The sequence below is a fragment of the Sinohyriopsis cumingii genome, chromosome 5 (genome assembly GCF_028554795.1).
Source record: "Sinohyriopsis cumingii isolate HCF-2022 chromosome 5, ASM2855479v2, whole genome shotgun sequence".
In the NCBI taxonomy this organism is placed as follows: domain Eukaryota; kingdom Metazoa; phylum Mollusca; class Bivalvia; order Unionida; family Unionidae; genus Sinohyriopsis; species Sinohyriopsis cumingii.
The window spans coordinates 148,388,142-148,411,598 of record NC_142965.1 but is presented as its reverse complement, the minus strand read 5'-3'; the positions used below and the strand labels follow the sequence as shown (position 1 = coordinate 148,411,598).

Here is a 23,457-nt window from a genome sequence, read left to right as displayed (position 1 = left end):
CTATATGGATCAATGCCATTTTTATAAATGGAATACATCTTCATTAAGGTATGCTTTCTATATGGATCAATGTCATTTTAATAAATGGAATAGGTCTTCATTAAGGGATGCTTTCTATATGGATCAATGCCATTTTTATAAATGGAATAGGTCTTCATTAAGGGATGCTTTCTACATGGATCAATGTCATTTTAATAAATGGAATAGGTCTTCATTAAGGGATGCTTTCTACATGGATCAATGCCATTTTTATAAATGGAATAGGTCTTCATTAAGGGATGCTTTCTATATGGATCAATGCCATTTTTATAAATGGAATAGGTCTTCATTAAGGGATGCTTTCTATACGGATCAATGTCATTTTAATAAATGGAATAGGTCTTCATTAAGGGATGCTTTCTATACGGATCAATGCCATTTTTATAAATGGAATAGGTCTTCATTAAGGGATGCTTTCTATATGGATCAATGCCATTTTAATAAATGGAATAGGTCTTCATTAAGGCATGCTTTCTATATGGATCAATGCCATTTTTATAAATGGAATAGGTCTTCATTAAGGGATGCTTTCTATATGGATCAATGCCATTTTTATAAATCGAATAGGTCTTCATTAAGGGATGCTTTCTATATGGATCAATGCCATTTTTATAAATGGAATACATCTTCATTAAGGTATGCTTTCTATATGGATCAATGTCATTTTAATAAATGGAATAGGTCTTCATTAAGGGATGCTTTGTATATGGATCAATGTCATTTTTATAAATGGAATAGGTCTTCATTAAGGGATGCTTTCTATATGGATCAATGTCATTTTTATAAATGAAATAGGTCTTCATTAAGGGATGCTTTCTATATGGATCAATGCCATTTTTATAAATGGAATAGGTCTTCATTAAGGGATGCTTTCTATATGGATCAATGTCATTTTTATAAATGAAATAGGTCTTCATTAAGGGATGCTTTCTATAAAATCAATGTCATTTTAATAAATGAAATAGGTTTTCATTAAGGGATGCTTTCTATAAAATCAATGTCATTTTTAATAAATGGAATAGGTTTTCATTAAGGGATGTTTTCTATATGGATCAATGTCATTTTAATAAATGAAATAGGTCTTCATTAAGGGATGCTTTCTATATGGATCAATGTCATTTTAATAAATGGAATAGGTTTTCATTAAGGGATGCTTTCTATATGGATCAATGTCATTTTAATAAATGAAATAGGTCTTCATTAAGGGATGCTTTCTATATGGATCAATGCCATTTTAATAAATGGAATAGGTCTTCATTAAGGGATGCTTTCTATACGGATCAATGTCATTTTAATAAATGGAATAGGTCTTCATTAAGGGATGCTTTCTATATGGATCAATGTCATTTTAATAAATGGAATAGGTCTTCATTAAGGGATGCTTTCTATATGGATCAATGTCATTTTAATAAATGGAATAGGTCTTCATTAAGGGATGCTTTCTATACGGATCGATGTCATTTTAATAAATGGAATAGGTCTTCATTAAGGGATGCTTTCTATATGGATCAATGTCATTTTAATAAATGGAATAGGTCTTCATTAAGGGATGCTTTCTATATGGATCAATGTCATTTTTATAAATGGAATAGGTCTTCATTAACGGATGCTTTCTATATGGATCAATGCCATTTTTATAAATGGAATAGGTCTTCATTAAGGGATGCTTTCTATATGGATCAATGTCATTTTAATAAATGGAATAGGTCTTCATTAAGGGATGCTTTCTATATGGATCAATGTCATTTTTATAAATGGAATAGGTCTTCATTAAGGGATGCTTTCTATATGGATCAATGCCATTTTTATAAATGGAATAGGTCTTCATTAAGGGATGCTTTCTATAGTTTCATCCAACTCTTTCTGCAGTTTTGGAGAAGTGATAATTTAAATGTTTTTCTTCTATTTTTAAAAAAAAGTAATGGTGGCAATTTGTTGGCTGATCAGCATGTCTTGTACATACCTAAAAGATCATCAGGCAAGGAAGCTTTCTGTGATGTTTTGTCAAATTCTATTAAGCCATTTTAAAGAAGCTATTACAATGTGTTAATTTTTTACAGCTGTGGCCATTATCTCATAGCAAGTTGACAAAACTAATGTAAACTTAGGCCTTTATGCCAAAATGCTCTGTGCCAAGTTGGACTGAACCAATACTGATGGGTTTTAACAAGAACTTGAAAATAGCAATTGTTGATGGACACAAAATGGGCTTTTCTTTTTTTTTTATGGTGCCTATATGTAAAGCTGGATCAGCAATGTCTGTATACACTTTGAAAAATCTTCATGCACCAGTGTTTTAGTTCAGCAGTTTTGAAGAACTCTTTATTTTTTAAAAATTCAGTAAGAGTGATTAAATTTGATGGTGGTTTGACATCTTTTGTACAAATCTGAGAGCCCTTCATGCTAGAATGCTCTCTGATGAATTAGGTCAAAATTGTAAAGCGTTCTTTTTCCCAGAAAAGCTTAAAAAAGCAATGGTGGACCGATGCATGGCCCACACTAAATGCCGACCATACCATTTACTCAACTGGCCTACAGCCAGATATGGCCAAGTGACCTAATAAATCTACAGTAAGTATTTAAACTGTACCACCAAAACAAAAGTGTACAGTACGTAACAGAGTAACAGGATGCAATATTTTCTCAATTCTGACAGTACAAATCAATCTACAAATCATTTCTTTCTCTCCACTTATTAGTTCAGAGCTAAAACTTATTTAGGTAAGGCAACAGAAGGAAAGATTAAAAGAGCAGAGGGCCCAAAAAACTTGGGCTATAATTTGGGAAATCAAAATCGTTTCAAGATTTTATTGTTATCTATTCAAATACTAATTTTTATTATCTATTTGAAAACATACTTTTGATTATGGGTAAAATGTAGGGAGAGGATAGGCCAATTCTTCCATAGTGAGCTTTATGTACTGGGACTTATTTTTAACTTCAGTTTTAATAAGACTTGCTTGCTATTATTGCATTACTGAAATGTGTCAAGTGACTAAGTTATGTCACTAGATACTGGCCACCACTCACCACGTAACATCCCAAGTGACAATCAACAAGTGTCTATCACAAGACAGTGAACTCTGGTTGTTAAAAAACCAGGTACCAATCACTAGCAATGGTTCTGATTTTCCATTTTCAGTCTCAGGTCACATATCACTAAGAACAGGTTGCCAATCTCTGAGCACCAGGAGATGGTCATCAGCCACCAGTCTTCAAAATGGATACAGGGTTTTGCCCACCAGTCTAGAGGAAGGCTCTTTTCGTTTCTGTTTAATCTGTATGGGGAATGGGGAATGGATGCCAAGATTTGATGGCCGATGACACATTTAGAGGAAGGGATTTGGTCAAAACCCACTGTTCTCAATTTTTCTATTCTACTTGTAAGGGCTCCACCACCTGGTGTTCCGTTTACTACATCAGATTTTCTTATTATGACACCATGAATGATGAATGATTTGCAGTGAATCTGGTGAGAAAGTTTCATCCAGAACAATGCTTCATGTCAAAGATGTGTGTGTGTGTGTGTGCATATGTGTGTGTGATTTGGATTTTTAAAGTAGCTTTAACAATTTTTCAGTCAGATCACTACAATGTCTGCAGTGTGGCTGTTTATAGTGATGTCTAGCACTGGGACATAATGCGGCAGGCATGTAGCATGATGTCCCACCCAGTCACATTATCCTGACATCACATTGACCAGTCCTAACTAACACTAACCTCTTAATGCTGAGCACCAAGCGAGACAGCTGTTAGAGATGTCTCTATCACAGATCTTCACATCTTCATTTTCCCAGGATAAGGGAAATTCATGCCATTTTATCAGGAATAGATCTTCCATTTTCAGTGTCTTCCTTTTGGTCTGGCTTCAGCTTCCAGAGCCTTCACCATGGTGACAGGTGTTATTGCAACCCTCTTAAAGTCATAAAGGGTTTCCATCCTCCGTCACTTCTACAACTGGTTGATGCACAGGTCCTCCGAGGCGCGCTTCTGAAGGCTGTCACTCTATTGGGACTCATCTAAGTTAAATCCCCGCTTTGGAAAAGTAACACCTGATCCCTTCTCAGAATTTTGCTTACATGGTTATGAATTTTCTCATCTGCTGCAGTACAGTCCATGTTCCTCCAACAGAATCTCAAATACTTGTTCTCATATAGAGTCTAGATGGTAGACTTTGCTCTCCGTTCACCTCTGCCTCTGTCTCCCGAGAAGTCTGAATGTAGCAGCAGACTTGGTTTCCCTAGGAAGGCTTCTTGTGCAGCAGTTCTTGTTTCTAACTTAAGACCTCACATGGACCCTATCCATTTGTATATTCTTAGGATCCAAATTTCATCACCATTTGAACAGGAGGAAAAACTGAAACAGTTTTCTAAATGGAGAAATGTGGTGTTTTTTCTAAAAGCACTTCAAGGGTTTTTCAGTCGCACAAAATACAGTTGTCATTTTTGTTGTTTTTGTAGGGTTTAATGCTATTTTTCAGCACACAATAGGCTATACATGGCGGCCAGTATTAATGGTGGAGGATGAACCCGGGAAAACCCCGAAAGAACCATCGACCCACAAGAAGCTAATGGCAACCTTTCTCACATACCCACATTAGTCAAGATATTGTTCTGTCATGGTCAGGATTTACATAATATCAATCAGAGCATACCTCAGTCATGATAATGGCACTCATGTTCCTCCATTTGGCAACAGTCATTCTCAGATTCCACCACATTCCAGGCAAGAGGAATCTTCAGTCGAACAGAATATCCTGAAAGTCTTCAATGAATGATCTCTCCACTAATCAGTAGTGGAGACGATTTTTCATCTGTAGGGATGGCCAATAGTAGGTTTGTTCACATCAACAATAAGCCACTTTCTCTGTCTCTTCAGTGCCATTCCATAGAGCATAAGCACTGGACTACTTCAGTCTGAAGCGGGATCGACTGTACCCCTATACCTTCCCAGCCTTTCAATAATCCCTCAGGTTCATCAGTCAGGACTTCCAGGTCACTGCTTATTTTGATCGCTCCCCTGTGGCACCAGAGACTAAGGTTCAACAATTTATTTGACCTGTTGGTTAACAATACAAGGGAATTACTGCTAGGGACCTCTTGCAAAGCACTTCTCCAATTCTCCACCTTCATGTCTGACTCGCATTAAATGACCTATCTGCCAGGACCAGGATCTGAGCAAGGTTGCAAAATGCATCTTCCTAACTCCTGTTGCAGATTTTGTTTTCTCTTTGAAGAAAGATTACTCAGTATCCAACATTAAGAACTACAGATAATAACCCTCTTCAATATGCTTAAGTTTTCTACAGAGTTTTCTCCCCTACAGATCCTTACCCACATCTTTCCAAACTGATCAGATATTATAAGCTCCAGATGCCAAGATGGAAAATTGTGCATATACTTTGTTCCTTATCTAAACCTCTTTGTGATCCTTCAAATGAATACTCCTTACCCTTTAAACAGTCTTAGTCACTGGCAAGGAGAAGGAAGGAAATTCATGATTTGTCAGTGAAAAGGGTTTTCAGTTCGATGGAAACTATGATTTGTTTCTTTTCTTGACAAACCTGGATTTCTGGTCAAAACTCAGCTATTTTCCAAAGCTTCTGTTCCAGTTGAAATGCCCAGTCTGAGTTGTATCTGTGCTGGGGATGATCATGATAAGACTCTTTTGTCCCATTACAGATTTACATTTCTTTCTAAATCAATGGAGAAATAAAAGGGCTGCAACCATCTTTATCTCCCTCTGAAAAGTCTCTGCTATTTTGGCAGCCACCATCTTGTGATGGATTGTGCAGACTATTAAAAAAGCTTACTGATCTCTCAATGTGAGATATCACTTTCATCAAATTCAAAGCCTACAAGACCAGGGCTACTGTTGCATCCTGGACCTTTTTTAACCGTTCTTCTATGGATGATGTCATGAAGCTGCCTTCTCTCTCCACTTTCTAAACAGTCTATCTTTGATCAATGTCACTTTAGTGTGAGGACATTTATATCTTGGATGCCGCTGTATCAGCTCAACAAGTTCTCAATGTCACTTTAGTGTGAGGACATTTATATCTTGGATGCCACTGTATCGGCTCAACAAGTTCTCAATGTCGATTTAGTGTGAGGACATTTATATCTTAGATGCCGCTGTATCAGCTCAACAAGTTCTCAATGTCGCTTTAGTGTGAGGACATTTATATCTTGGATGCCACTGTATCAGCTCAACAAGTTCTCAATGTCGCTTTAGTGTGAGGACATTTATATCTTGGATGCCACTGTATCAGCTCAACAAGTTCTCAATGTCGCTTTAGTGTGAGGACATTTATATCTTGGATGCCACTGTATCAGCTCAACAAGTTCTCAATGTCGATTTAGTGTGAGGACATTTATATCTTAGATGCCGCTGTATCAGCTCAACAAGTTCTCAATGTCGATTTAGTGTGAGGACATTTATATCTTAGATGCCGCTGTATCAGCTCAACAAGTTCTCAATGTCGCTTTAGTGTGAGGACATTTATATCTTGGATGCCACTGTATCAGCTCAACAAGTTCTCAATGTCGCTTTAGTGTGAGGACATTTATATCTTGGATGCCACTGTATCAGCTCAACAAGTTCTCAATGTCGCTTTAGTGTGAGGACATTTATATCTTGGATGCCGCTGTATCAGCTCAACAAGTTCTCAATGTCGATTTAGTGTGAGGACATTTATATCTTAGATGCCGCTGTATCAGCTCAACAAGTTCTCAATGTCGCTTTAGTGTGAGGACATTTATATCTTGGATGCCGCTGTATCAGCTCAACAAGTTCTCAATGTCGCTTTAGTGTGAGGACATTTATATCTTGGATGCCACTGTATCAGCTCAACAAGTTCTCAATGTCGCTTTAGTGTGAGGACATTTATATCTTGGACGCCACTGTATCAGCTCAACAAGTTCTCAATGTCGATTTAGTGTGAGGACATTTATATCTTGGATGCCACTGTATCAGCTCAACAAGTTCTCAATGTCGCTTTAGTGTGAGGACATTTATATCTTGGATGCCGCTGTATCAGCTCAACAAGTTCTCAATGTCGCTTTAGTGTGAGGACATTTATATCTTGGATGCCACTGTATCAGCTCAACAAGTTCTCAATGTCGCTTTAGTGTGAGGACATTTATATCTTGGATGCCGCTGTATCAGCTCAACAAGTTCTCAATGTCGCTTTAGTGTGAGGACATTTATATCTTGAGGACATTTATATCTTGGATGCCACTGTATCAGCTCAACAAGTTCTCAATGTCGCTTTAGTGTGAGGACATTTATATCTTGGATGCCGCTGTATCAGCTCAACAAGTTCTCAATGTCGCTTTAGTGTGAGGACATTTATATCTTGGATGCCACTGTATCAGCTCAACAAGTTCTCAATGTCGCTTTAGTGTGCGGACATTTATATCTTGGATGCCACTGTATCAGCTCAACAAGTTCTCAATGTCGCTTTAGTGTGAGGACATTTATATCTTGGATGCCACTGTATCAGCTCAACAAGTTCTCAATGTCGCTTTAGTGTGAGGACATTTATATCTTGGATGCCACTGTATCAGCTCAACAAGTTCTCAATGTCGCTTTAGTGTGAGGACATTTATATCTTAGATGCCGCTGTATCAGCTCAACAAGTTCTCAATGTCACTTTAGTGTGAGGACATTTATATCTTGGATGCCACTGTATCAGCTCAACAAGTTCTCAATGTCACTTTAGTGTGAGGACATTTATATCTTGGATGCCACTGTATCAGCTCAACAAGTTCTCAATGTCACTTTAGTGTGAGGACATTTATATCTTGGATGCCGCTGTATCAGCTCAACAAGTTCTCAAGTCATCATCCAAGCAGCAGTATAGCAACCTATGACACCAATGACTAAATTCACCCTGGCAGCTTATCTTTGGGTACCAGCCTCCCACCAGGCTGGAAAAGTCATCAGTGCAATAATATCAAGTACTTTATCGCTGCTATTTCCTTCTTCTTTCTATTTTAAATTATTTTTTCAAATTTATAATTATTTAATATGTACCTGCTATTAACCAATTCTCCCCCCCACCGCTCTGATGATGTTTTATTCTTGATCCAAGTCAAAGAAGGACAATATTTCCAATTATCAGATGCAGATTAAGGTGTCTGACTGACTGGGATCATGTTTTTTTATTCTAGACCTCCAATTGGAGGAGGGAATAATCTCATTGGATTGGGGACTAACACCAGGAAAAGATATAGCAATGCAATAATAGCAGGTGCTGTCTTACTATTAAAATATACATTTGCGTCCAACTTCATTTGTTTGCTGTCAGCTTTAATTGTATACTTGATGTCTGGGAATTTGATGTACTATTGAAAATATTGTGTCCCAAACAATGGAGGGTCTGGACATTTTGGATTAATAGATAGTAGACTCAAAATGTAGAAATACAATTGAATGAGGTTGCATATAAACTGGAACAATCATATTTCTAATGTGTATATTTAACTATTAATAGGTGTGGTAATACTGTGATCTGGACCACTGACTTCTTGCAGTACCAAAAAGTGATAATTTTAAAACACCTAAAACAATTTTGCCACTAAAATGTTTTCCTGCACCTATAAAAGTCATAAGTGCAAACAGAGGCACCGGCAAACAAAATAGTGGATACCAATAAGATGTCAACAGGTATCCCATTCACATACATTATGATGCCAAATTCTGACCTAACAATGAAATATACACCATTCTCTGCTAAAAGTCAAGTAACCTACAGTTGGCTGTAATAAAGAAATAAATGAAAAAGATAATTACAGGTAAAGACATCATTACTCTTTTGAACATTATACACAAAAAAGACATCAATATGATCTACCTACATTACTTTCCACCTTAAGGTATTCCAAATCCAATCACATGAAAGATCTGAATAGACCTGGGTATCGAGATAAGTACATTTATCTGATTAATATTTTCCTAAAATGTATAGAGTAGGAACATGTACAAAGGTATTATAAAACACAACTTAATACAATTTATGCACTTAGTGAAATTTTCAAAAACTACTTTTACTCTCATGTTGATACTTAGTCAAAACAAAAACTTTCTGTACAATTTTCTTGTTAAAGCTATGTTAAAAATCCAGATCACACACACAAACAAGTTACTTCCCTTTATCTACCATTGATTGGGTCTACTCAGATGACCATTATGTGGAAGACCAGTTTTGGAGTAATTGTTTTGAATTAAATGAATTTTTATTTTTTCTTGCAAAAACAGCTGGTTACATTTACTGATGTCAAACTGTGCTACTTCAGTATGTACATATCAGTCCCATATAGTAAGTCCTATTTATTATTTTCTCTTGACATGCAAATAGTAGTTCTGACCCAAGTTGCAGTAAGAAGATACAAATGCAAAGACTTCTGAGTTACAAGAACAAATACTTACAAATTAAGGTAAATTGACAATGTCTGTTTCTTATCTATCTCATCATCATCCTCTTCATCTGAACCAAGTTCCAAATCATTTTTCAATTTCTCAACATATCTGGAAAGAATAAAATATTTAAAAGAATTCACTCCACTACTTGCATCTGAAATTCAATATTAAAACATCTATAGTTAATTTTGGGTTCTGGTTGACTGTATTTACCTGCTATAAAAAACCTAAAAACATGATACTGTAAAGAAAAAATGTTCTATGAGCATTAAAGTAACACGAAAAAAATGGAGCTTTATCTTTGTAAGATTACATCTTCTTTCCATAATCTTTATCAAATTTTACCAATATATGGGAAAAATCACTAGAATAACTAACTGAAGTTGGGAAAATAACTTCATTAGCCAGAATTTTTCCCCACACAAGAATATCAAAGATTTCAATCAGCAAATTGCTAGCTTACTCATGTTACTTTTCAGCCCTGGTAAATACAGAAATAATTCTAAAACAGTCACCTCTGTTATGGAGCTTGGAAAAAACAAATGTGTATCTCTGTTAAGGCCAATATGTGAAGTAAATAAACACATCCAAAATTTAGCATGATGAGATTCCAAAAATCTGGTCAGGAATATCCAAAATAAAAAACTTGTAATGAAATTTTTTTATTTATGAGAGACTAGTACCTATGTGCTGCATTGTCAGGGCAAATATGTACTAGTTTCAGACTTGGGGATAACATGTACTAGTTTCAGACTTTGGGATAATATGTACTAGTTTCAGACTTGGCAAGGATGAAACAGAATCATCCTAATTTTTGTCCAGTTATTTAATTAATACACCAATTTAGAGTTTGATATTTATCATTGTATATGCCAAATGCAATCTTGTACTGCAAGTTAATAAATCGGAACCATGTACTGTTTATTCCTAAGGTGATGAACTGTAAAATGGTCTTTCTAATCATGCTTTACACCACAGTTACAAAGTTAACAATATCAGAAGAGGCAAAAACAGCTCAAAAGTCAATCCTGTCTATGGTCATTACTTTATATGGTATGTTTCTTTCTGAGTTCAATGCTTTTTTGGGGTGATTATTTTCATATAATCTAGCAGGCACTACAACACATAAAACCCAATGTTGCATAAGCTATGTGATTGGAAAGTTTATACCACAATAAATACAGAAAATCAACATTAAACTCTTATAATTGCAATCCTGAACCAATTTACCTGCATTTATGAATGAGCTAAAATTGTAGAATTTTCAGAATCTTCTAAAATTTGGGTCATTTACATGTAAGATTCAATGATGAAGATTTATTGAAAATATCAGCTACTATTTTGGGAACACAGTCATACTTCAACTAGATCAGAGAGGCACAAATAAAGGATAATGTTCAGCAGACCAAAAGAATTCCAGGTCTGCTAATTTCTTGCAAGGGAGAGTTCTTGTCAGAAATGATATATTCTGAATGACATTTTTACTATCATTTGATTAGTGAATGAATTGTCATACATACATAAGGACACACATATAAATTGTGTACACAGATGGGCAAACCCACAGACAAAACTACTGTACACATCTTTTTTCTCTCCAAAAAACAGGCATAAAAATTCATGTCTTTTATATTATGGAAATAAGAATCTAGTGAGTTAGGGTTAGGACAAAAATAAGTATTGTTCATACTGATTTTTAGAAACAATAAAAAGAGTGACCATACAAACCAGTTATGTGTACTATTTACCATACACACCACAAAATTTTTAACAGAGTTCCGCAAAAAGCTGTCTTGCCTACACCACCAAGGCATATTCCAAATACCTAACAAACTTGAAAAGTATCCATGTAACCTACTTTTTATAAGTATAAATATTAGTATTAAAAAACACATTACTTAACCAAATGTTATGACATGTATTAACTAAGCAAAGGTGTCTGAGTAATGGAGTTCAGTATAACAAAATAACTACTGAACCATAAATGGGACCATGGTAAGGTACTATAACTTGCAGTGAGTTACTTCCCTTATTAAATTCCATGACTATATACATCAGTGTCACAGAAATGGAGCAGATTGCAGAAAGTTGACACGATCACTGTAGCAAGTATTGTATATGAGTGACGTAAAATTTATGTGAGGTGAGTAGTACAATTTAAAATGAACATACCCATCAAGTTTTAAGATTCTGCATCAGAGAAATGAAGCTGAATGCAGAAATTTAGAATGGAACAAGTGTAGGAAGTTACTGTGACTTAACTTTGCCTGTGGAGAGTTTGTTTTCCCTTCAAAATTAAACAACCCATTAATCTTCAAGACTGTACATATAACAGTGTCAGAGAAATGGGGCTAAATTTATGCAAAAACCTTGACCCATATCACTGAATTTGTCTGACTTGGTATTTTATGATGCAGCAATGCATGATGGTTATGTCATACAGATGCAATTGGAATAAAGCATGAAAGCCCAAGGTCACACCACTGACCAAGGCTGATCTGATGGTAGAATTCAAACCTGTACCATCGAGGTCACAAGTTCTAACCAATGAACCATTCTGAATCAATGGAATGTGAAAAGTAGGTCACTGTAACATACTTCTGACTATGTTGAGCTGTACCTTCTGTAGCTTGTCTAAGAAATAGTGCTATATACAAAAACATAATAATAATTTGACCAGAAAAGGGATACATATAATTCTGCCTATGAATGATAATGAGAAAAGTATCAATGTTCAAAGACGGATTACCACCAAACATCGGTGATCCTTGGGACCAACTTAATTATTTACCTGAGTGCCTTTGAATACTTTTTCTTAGCCTTCAATACTTCCTTGTCTTTAAACAAATTATTTCCTATCTTGCGTATCTCATCAATAACATTGATTACACTGTTGACACTGTTTTTCTGCAAAGAAAGAAATATTTTTCGTTAATCATCTTAATCTTTAATCTTATCTATCACTTAATCAATCATATCTATACTTTATGGATACCTCATCATACAATTATCTTGTTAAAAGCATTACAAGACCAGGTGCTATATTCTTCAAATATCTGACCAAGAAACTTAAAATCAAGCTTAATAACAGACATAACCATTAACACATTAACCCCCGGTGACGAGTTTACATGGCAGGAGGAAGTAGCCCTCTGCCAAGCTCTGTAGCATCAAGGTCATTTATGATACACTAAAGTGGGTGGTATTGTAAAAAGGTAGACAGCTGTAGGTCAACAATGATACCAAGTAATCTGGAATTTCTAGTTGCACTACAAAACACAGAGGGAAAAACCTCATTTCTGGACCCGATTTTTATCCACCCAAAATTCGCCCGTGGTCGGAATCTGATTTTGTGTCAGGATTTTAGACTTTTTGGTCTCAGATGTAAGTGAGATCAGTATGAACTGCAGACAGACAGATGAACCTTTGCAAAAAGTAGGATAAGATGGGCATTTGGAATAAAACCACCAAATTCATACATAAACACCAAATTAAAAAACCCAACAAATCAGACCAAACCATCAAATCAGACATAACCACCAAACCAGAACAATCCTTCAAATCATAGATAACCACCAATTCTGACCAAACCACCAAATCAGACATAAACACCAAATCAGACCAAACTATCAAACCAGACATAACCATCAAATCAGACCAAACCATCAAATCAGAAATAACCACCAAATCAGACCAAACCATCAAATCAGACATAACCACCAAATCAGACCAAGCCATAAAATCATACATAACCACCAAATCAGACAAAACCATCAAATCAGATATAACCACCAAAATCATACATAACCACCAAAATCATACATAACCACCAAAATCATACATAAACACCAAATCAGACATAGCCATCAAATCAGACATAGCCATCAAATCAGACATAACCACCAAAATCAGGCATAGCCATCAAATCAGACATAACCACCAAATCAGACCAAACCATCAAATCAGACATAACCACCAAAATCATAATAACCAAATCTGACCAAATCATCAAATCCAACCAAACCATCAGATACAAACACCAAATCAGACATAACCACCAAATCAGACCAAACCCCCAATTAAACACCAAATCAGACATTAATCCCAAATCATACATATAAAACACCAAATCAGAAAAACACACCAAATTTGATGTTAAACACCAAGTAAAAAAATACCAAATCTGATATAAACACCAAATCAGACATAAACACCAAATCAGACTTTCAGAATCTTCTAAAATTTGGATCATTTACATGTAAGATTCAATGATGCAAATGTACTCAAAATATTGGCCACAATTTTGGGAACATAATCTTATAACAAATAGATGGCACACATAAAGGATATGTTCAGCAGGCCTGAAGAATTCCTGGTCCACTATTTGCATGTTAGGGCTGTTCCATTTAAACATACATGGTACCTTGAGAAGGCAATTTTACAAAATATATGCCAGGGTCCTTTGATTTCACATAGTTCATATTAAAATTGTAAGAAAATTATAAATTGTGTCTGTGGGTGAGTATCCCACTTTTAAAGTGCCTTTCCTGGGTCCCATGTATGTTTTAATGGAACAGCCCTTAGGGAAAGTTCTTGTTAGAAATGGTATAATCTGAATGGTGTTTTCACTGTAATCTTATGGTGAATCAAATGTTAACAGGACAGGGCCTCATGTCAGTGTCCATTAGTACTCTGCTTTCATCACACTAATGTTTAAAAGATTAAAATAATACAAGTCAAGAATGCTTTGAATGTCATTGTTTTAATAGTTTGAATGTTACTTTTAACATATTACTGGCCTTTCTCATGCCCATGGAAATTGGATGCAATTGCCGTTCCCATGGAAACACTGAGGCAGCTGACCCAGGATGGCCTGGGTTGGTATTGAACTCATAACCCTCAGATTTCAAGTCCAATGTTCAACCTACTGAGCAACCAAGGCTCCCAGGTCCAGAATGCACACTAAAACATTAAACACACCACATATGTCTTTGTATATACCTGTTACTGTCTATCATTGCACCACATATATATGGTAACATACACTGGAAAAATACCTCTTATAATCTGAAGCCAGAGTACTGTAAATTACCATTCTAACCTGAACAATGGTTTCCTATTGTTCAGTATCAGAATGTTCCTACTAACAGAGGACTATTAACCAAATATATATTAAGAAAATGTAACTTATTCACATACAAACGTTTATTTTAATTTGTGAAACTCTCCCAATAACTGTCATTGTTTATTTTTCTAAATATATAATCTTTAAAGTACGATGATCAATTGCTATAATTTCAAACATGCACAGAACATCCGTTAACTGATCAGCGCTGGTACGAGTCAAATGACGGAAGCTTTGACCCTTTACTTCTCTGATTTGGACCCCCCACACACACACACACACATTGCTTGTGCCAGACCTGAATAACTGCACCATCATAATACACTGGCTTATTGCAGGAGAAAGATGCAGGCAACTTTAGACAACTTTACTAAATTGCTTTGCATAATCTGAATGCATTGAAACATTTTTACATTTTCAGTTGATGTTTTGCATAAGATATGCCAATATACTAGTTATATTCAACTCTGGCCACTTTACGTTTTGAAAAAAGTCGGCTTGGAAGTTTACAAATAAAATCTTAATATAATACATGTAAACCATATTAAAACTGCAATATAAAACACAATTAGTACAGAATAAAGAATGAATTTACAATTAGTATGAAGTGAATCCTGCTACCCGATTAAGTGCAATATACAGTAATAAACAAGGGATATAAATTTTTTTAGATGCAACAAAATAATTCGGTGGATTCAGAAAGGTTCGTTATGAGTTCGTTTTAACATCAACCGATTGTGTACCAAGCAATACTACACTGTACACCATATTAATGAAATGTCCACATTTGCCTTAAAAACAGCACACCCTTCTCTTTTGTAAAATTTTCTGTCAAAATAATTTAAAAAGTATTAAAACTTTCCAATCAGACACAAAGCAACTACTACTTGTAGACAGACACAACAGGCACTGATAAAGAGTTCATATTATTGTGACTTGAGGAATTCCCAGTCCACTTATTTTTAGTAACCATTCAAGTAACTTGTAACATTCAAGCCTGTAAGGGAGAGCTATCATTACGTTCTGAGTGTTGTTGACGTTTCAGTCATAATTTGATTGATGGATCAAAAGGTCATAATTTGGCATTGGTACTCATCAGCTAATTATGCATCAAAAGGTCATAACTTGGCATTGGTACTCATCAGATCTCTGTTACATAAGAGGTCTTGATTTTAATCAGCTTGATATATTTTTCTTTCAACGTTTTTTTGATCTAAAAGAGGCACTAATATCTCAACACTGAACATAAGGATGTTGTTGGAATTTACCACTTACATGCCTGTATTTTCTTATCATTTAACTATGTAGGTCAAACCAGTGTCAAAAAAAGATCTTACATGTATTTTATTCTGTACAACTACAATGGAAGAGAGAACGAACATACAAAGTATAAAATATTCTGATATAGGTGAATGAAGGTAACTATTCTACTCTGTACCTACCCATTTGGGGCCATTATTCATTACACATGACGCCATCGTCTTATGTGTAACCCAATTGTTGGAAAATTATTTATTACAGAAGACGTTGGTGTGCACTTATGACGTACCTACCAGTTAAGGAGACATTTTTTATTAAACAAAACACTGTCCGTGTGAGCTTATTATGTACATACCATTATGGGACATTATTTACTACACAAAACACTATCTGTGTGGTTATAATGGTGAATGTTAAGCTCAGGAACTTGACCCAAAACATAACATCCGAAGTACGCACTGCAACTAGTACAACTAATATAGTAAGCAAATGAACACTCACATCAGTAAAGTCAAGACCAGAATCATCAGGATTTTCAGCATATTTGTCACCTGTTCCATCGTCCACTGGTACACCATCATCAGCCCCTGAAGGAATTTCCCCACAATCAACGATTTTGCATTCCTGGAAATCAGACAAGACAAAAACCTTGTACTTTAGATGCACTGTATTTACTATATTGATAAAAAAAATGCAATAATCTTTTTTGCTTTGACAGTTTTGCTAAATAAAATTTCTCTGACCCTATAATTAGGACTTGTACACATATTTTATCTCGTTATTTACCTTCACAGGCTTTTCACTTTCGACTTCCTCATTCTCAAGAGTTCTAACAACATCCATGCCCTTCAGGACTTTTCCAAAGACCACGTGTTTCCCATCTAGGTGGGGAGTTGGAACTGTTGTAATGAAGAACTGGGAACCATTTGTGTTTGGACCAGCATTGGCCATACTAAGTAAGCCAGGGACATCATGCTGAAATACATATACAATGGTGAAAAATTTTTCTATGTGCATAACTTCACCTACATGAAATCATACAGCAACAAATTTGTTGTAGGGTTTAACGTCATTTTTCAGCACAAGATAGGCTATACATGGCGGCCAGTATAAAAGGTGGAGAAAGAACCCTGGAAACCCCTGGAAAGAACTACTGACCTATGAGAAGCGCCAGGCAAGCTTTCTCACATACCCACATTGATAAAATCCGAGACTCAACCCCATGCAGAGAGAGGTAAGACAGTGGTCCGTAACAGTGAAAGCTTTAGACCACTTGGCCACTCGGGGCCCTGAAAAATTTGTACTAGTTCACAAAACTGAATACACATTCTCAGGAACTTAACATAAACTTGTTTCAAATGAAATCACTTGATATGACTTGATTAATTTACCACTGCAATCTTCCAGTTACCTAGTTCTCTGTTTGGTATAAATCAATTTGCATGAAAACAGAGTTAAGATGGTCATTAATTCAGTTGTAACTTTTCCGGATGATATGAAACAAAAGTGTCTAGTCACTATAAAGAGCATTCATTGAAAACAAGTGCCACATCGCTTGTTGATACTAAGAAAGACAAGTATCTTGGTGTTCCTTTGTGTTTTAGAACCTAAATTTAGAAATAAAATTGTTTTTCAGAGTAAAAGTCGGTGATTCAGTGTTTATACATCAATTAGAAAACAGAAAAAGAAAAGATTATCTTATTAAATAAGATGTCATTTATGAGCTTAGAAGACAGTCAGATATCTAAAATTGTCAATGCAAATGTGTAGTCTATAGTACACAACCAAATGTACATTGTTCATGTGACAACAGACAGCTGATAAAATGTACACACACATGTACATACAAATGCTAAATGTTATCTTTTTACATGTTACAAACACTGAGTATCATGTAAGTGACAAGAGTGTTTATTCAACACTTTCATTTAATTTTAATATTGTACATCATTTCCCATTAAACACACATCTACAATGTGATTCAAATTCATGCCATCACAAAATACATGCTTTTTGGAAATGTAGTCCTATTCAGAATGAAAGAAATTTGAATTCATTTACTTTGGTGGCTCACTAGCTGTCGTTCACAAATCCCAATACCTACTTCCTTCAACACCAACCACCAGCTTCCTCTCCCCATCCTACCCCTGAACATTTACCCTGGAGCCAGAATACACAAATTTTATTACATATAACATTTGCCTTCCTGTAATGTTTCGATGTACAAAGTTTGCATTTAAATCACTTTCAATATCATCAACAGGACATCTTCAGATCTTTTATATACCTGCCTTTCACCCGTAGCTATTTTTCAAGATTAAAATTCAATCCATTAAGCATTTGAATTGACACATATGATACGCTTAGGTGCTGTTCTTAATTTCAGACTCCTTTGATCTCCTACCACATGGCCAGTGGGGCCCATCAGTCATTATAATAAATATTATACATCCTAGGGTATTTAATACTATATCCAAAAGTCTGATCAAAAGAAGAAGAAAAAAAAGATATGGTTTTCTACAATTTCTTGTTTCTATCAAGCAATATCACTCTATTTTTGCTGCAAACCTTCCATACTTAGAGTTGAATTTCTCATGCTCAAGTTACTGTTCTTGCTAGAATTTATTTTTGATATGCAAGTCTATAGTTTCTTCTTCCATTTATGAAAATATATGCTGCAGTGCTTTGCTCAAGATTTTATTTCTCCTCTTTGGATTTTCTATCAATGATCAACAACCATATGCTCTGAAATGGATCCAAGAGCTAATCAAAATCACTAAGACATTTCTGTCAGCCAATGAAAATGATTGTCTTATGTTTCTTTGGCAGTGAGCACACACTGTTTTCTAAGTCTGGGATGTGTTTAATTTAGTCAGTCTAAAACAAATGAACTGAAATTTCATCTTTATTTTCTTAGTATGTCTTTTTATGCACCCAATGGGTGCCATAATGAGACCTTTTTGGTGTCAAAGAGAAAAAATCAGGGTCAATGATGCATGATGAGTAGCTAAAATGAAACCTGAATGTAATAAAACTAATAAATAAGGGTGATGCATGATGAGTAGCTAAAATGAAACCTGAATGTAATAAAACTAAAAAATAAGGGTCAATGATGCATGGTGAGTAGCTAAAATGAAACCTGAATGTAATAAAACTAAAAAATAAGGGTCAATGATGCATGGTGAGTAGCTAAAATGAAACTGAATGTAATAAAACTAATAAATAAGGGTGATGCATGATGAGTAGCTAAAATGAAACCTGAATGTATTAAAACTAAAAAATAAAGGTCTATGATGCATGATGAGTAGCTAAAATGAAACCTGAATGTAATAAAACTAATAAATAAGGGTGATGCATGATGAGTAGCTAAAATGAAACCTGAATGTAATAAAACTAAAAAATAAGGGTCAATGATGCATGGTGAGTAGCTAAAATGAAACCTGAATGTAATAAAACTAAAAAATAAGGGTCAATGATGCATGGTGAGTAGCTAAAATGAAACCTGAATGTAATAAAACTAAAAAATAAGGGTCTATATTGCATGAGTAGCTAAAATGAAACCTGAATGTAATAAAACTAAAAAACAAGGGTCAATGATGCATGATGAGTAGCGAAAATGAAACCTGAATGTAATAAAACTAAAAAATAAGGGTATATGATGCATGGTGAGTAGCTAAAATGAAACCTGAATGTAATAAAATAATAAAAAAGGGTCTATGATGCATGGTGAGTGGATAAATGAAACCTGAATGTTTAATATTTAAATTAAGATGTGTACATCTTGTAGTTAACTCGGAGACTTCTTAATATTAATACTCAGAAATTAACAAACTTTTTGCGTGAAGTCTTCATCCTCAAATTTTTCTCCATAGATGCTTTCTCCTCCAGTGCCATCAGCATTGGTGAAATCTCCTCCCTGCACCATGAAGTCTTTGATAACTAATGAGAAAAAAGACACAAGGATAATAATAAGAGTAATACCAGCCTTCTGATGGCGATAATAAAACAAAAACAAGTATATTCTTATTTCGACAATTAAGCATCAAACTAACCTCATAAATTGATTATTCCCATTCCATGAAGGAGAACAAATTATGTTATTTATAAACTACACTTCCTTAATGTAACAATTTTGCCATATTAGGTAGGTATGGTTTGCATTGTTTGATATAGTTTAGTGTTTTGTGGCACAGCAACACCAGTAGGTTATAAGTCTGTAATAAATGGATGAAAGTACTTTGCCAAAGAACACACCATAGTAGCTGACCCTGGCTTATCCCATGGAAGAATCTGAACCTGTACCCTTTTGGCCACAAGTCTGGCATACTAACAAGTGTAACTTCTGCATCAATTAATCATCTCTTATAACATACACGAGGGTGCATCTTTTCTATTCAACATCTCATAAGCTTACAGGTAGCTGCAATGAAATGACAAGATATCACTGTCTACCTTGCCTACTTGTTAGGTAAATCTATATTTTTTGTAACTTCTGGAACACGATTTTGATTTCATTCTCATAATTTAAATTCATAGTAATTGTAAAATGTATAGAACGTCTTTTGTGATAAAGTATACATGACCTGGCTCTGTTACGAATGCAAACTGTATAGGGTTTATAAATAGATGGTTATGTACATGTTGACAATTAGTAATAATAACCATAATAAGACTTAAATGGCATAGTTTTTCAGTGACTGATGGGATATGAAAATTGAGAATAATTCTGTGGTTTTCCATTGGCTGCGTGAGGTCATGTGAATATGCTTAGGTCATCAAAATCATAGTGTATGCTGTCACATGTGGTCTATTACGAAGTGCAGTTGCAATATGCCATGTATATAAGCAGAAAATTAAGCATTCAGTTTTGTTCTGATTTCTGGAATCATTCACACTTTTTGTGTTCCTGATGTAAGTCTGCAGACATTTTTTTTATTGTACTTAGGTATTTTTCAAGAAGATAAACATTTATTTAGACTGTTCAGTGGAGACAGAAAGTGCTCATTATTTGGACAATAATATTATTCTGGAACTGTTATAAATTATTCGAAAGATTTCTGGACAACGCCATCTTGATAATGTCACAGTTCTTGGAGGATCAGTACATTTCTGGCATTGAAAAAGAGACCATTCATTCGTTCACGACTTTCATGGACCTTTACTATTCATTCGTTCAGGACTTTCATGGACCTTTATAAGGACTAGTTTGGATTTACTTCATTACACTCTAAGTTACTCTCACATTTTTTATTTATCACTTTAATAATTAAATTCTTTATGAAGTTTTACAAAACTTACTGACATTGCTTCTTTTCTGTTACTCTAGTTTGTAACCACAGAGTCGTAATGTATTCAACATCCTCAAAAAGACAGAGAGCTGCAATTAAGTGACAAGATAATACTATCTACCATAGAACTCAGTAGATGGCACAAAGAATTTGAAACCTTTTAGGAATTATCTTTTTTTGCAAAGTCATTTATTTTATATTTATTTAGTGTCTGCATTATTCAGACGAAACTAAACAGAAGTCAAGCACTGTATTATTAAAATACATTAATGTACAGAGAAAGAAAATGACATTGCATTTTATTATGTGTCTGAAGCAAGGAAAAAATCTCTTGGGTTGGAATGATCTCAGTGGTTTATTTTCTTTGCATTCAAGAACAGAAACATTCATGTACATAGGATGTCAATTTTAATAGTTCCTTTTTGTTCATTGTTTCATGAAAAAGAACTCTGATGCAGAAAATTATGACTAAAATACCAGTATATATAACATAATGACTGTAAATCTTGGGATACTGCAAGTCTTGTGACACCATTAATTATTTTCCAAACTAATTTTTGTAATGACCTAAAAATGTTGGGACATGAAATTATGGAAATTTGTTTCATATAGTGCAAGTCTTTGGACACCTTCAATATTTTTTTAAACTAATCAATCGAGGGTATTTTATCAATAGTAACAACATAAGAAATGACTTCATGGTTGTTAAGGGACCATCATTATAAATTATTACATGGAAATGTTACAATATAATTTTTTTGAAAAATCAATACAGTGTAACCCCATTATAGCATGCTCTGTTATAACATAAATTTGGATATAACACAATTGTGTCATGGCTCTCGAAATTTCATATGCATTTTATTTTCTCATCTGTGTAAAAAAATTCTTCTATAAGCATGACAAATAATGTGTAAAAAGTTTACATTCATTTTCGGGAGGAGATAATTTATGAATTCTAATGTGAAACAATCTTAATGTGGCTCCTGACATTCTGAATACATTTATTTTTCTCATATATGAAAAAAATTCTTAAAAGAATGAAAAATAATGTGCAAAAAGTTTATTCAGGGATTGTGCCGAGTTTCACCACTGTTGCAAGCTGATATTTTCTTTATTGGCAGCAAAATATTATTTTGGTCAACATTGCCTGTTTAAATATGTATATACAATCTTGGGTTTGGAGTGGATAAATTCAAATGCACCATGACAGGAAGCCACAAACTTGGATATAAAATGCACTGGAATCTATTGTCACATAAACAAATCCTTTATGTTTATACCAACAAACCTTCTTAACAGCAGAGTTATATCATAATCCACATATGCTGACACCTGGAATAAAATTACCTGTATGCTGTGATATACTCAAACAGCCATGTTACTGGGCCTAAAAATACCTGTAGGCTGTGATATACTCAAATAGCCACAACACTGGGCCTAAAAAGACGTATGCTGTGATATACTCAAATAGCCATGATAGCTGTCTCCAGCTGACCAAAATCTAGGCCATTTTACGTACATGCAGCATGAAAACAACTATAGCCATGTACTACTGGTGACAATTGTTTAGTAATATTCATTTGTTGACAATGGGATATAAACAAAACCACTTTTATACAAGTGTTATTTGTGCTTTCTAATGGGACATGATGGATACATTAAGTTTATAATGTGTGATTTATACTCAAATTCATGATCTTTTCATATACATGTACAGTACCTAATGCATTATAGACTTTACTACACAAATTTAAGTTGTCAATATACAAGTGTATTTCAGACTAGTTTTATCTTCCTTTAATCAAAAGCACATATTTTTGCATCTTCTCCAATCACCATCTTTTCCTGGATACAAGCATAGTTTTCTTCAGTTAACTGACTTGGTTGCTTATAGCATGTCTTGGTTTATAACATGGTCGAGTTCTATGGACCCCAACAACATTGTTGTTGTTGTAATGGGGTTTAACGCCATTTTTCAGCACAAGATAGGCTATACATGGCGGCCAGTATTAATGGTGGAGGAAGAACCCGGGAAAACCCTGGAAAGAACCACCGACCCACGAGAAGCTACCGGCAAGCTTTCTCACATACCCACATTAGCCGAGCCCGAGCCTCGAACCCACGCAGACAGAGGTGAGATGGCAGTGATCCTTAATGGCGAGCGCTTTAGACCACTCGGCCACTCGGGGCCCCAACAAACAACAACATTGTTAAAGCATGGTCATACTGTTCTTTATTTATTTCCCCCCGTTTACTTATTATTATTTCCAAAATCAATAACTTGAAAAATGACAAGAATTGAGCATAATGGGTTGCTGT

General features: G+C 34.9%; 1 protein-coding gene across 1 annotated transcript in view; it reads right to left on the bottom strand.

The window, feature by feature from the left end:
• Positions 1 to 23,457, bottom strand: part of LOC149800432 (peptidyl-prolyl cis-trans isomerase D-like) — a 57,214-nt gene that overhangs the window by 19,703 nt on the left and 14,054 nt on the right. Inside the window, exons 3-7 of the mRNA XM_089960063.1 lie at positions 19,680 to 19,786; positions 16,634 to 16,822; positions 16,349 to 16,471; positions 12,254 to 12,369; positions 9,472 to 9,570 (exon numbers count right to left, since the gene is read on the bottom strand). Of these exons, the coding sequence (XP_089816189.1) occupies positions 9,472 to 9,570; positions 12,254 to 12,369; positions 16,349 to 16,471; positions 16,634 to 16,822; positions 19,680 to 19,786 (634 nt within the window). The remainder of the gene's footprint in view (positions 1 to 9,471; positions 9,571 to 12,253; positions 12,370 to 16,348; positions 16,472 to 16,633; positions 16,823 to 19,679; positions 19,787 to 23,457) is intronic.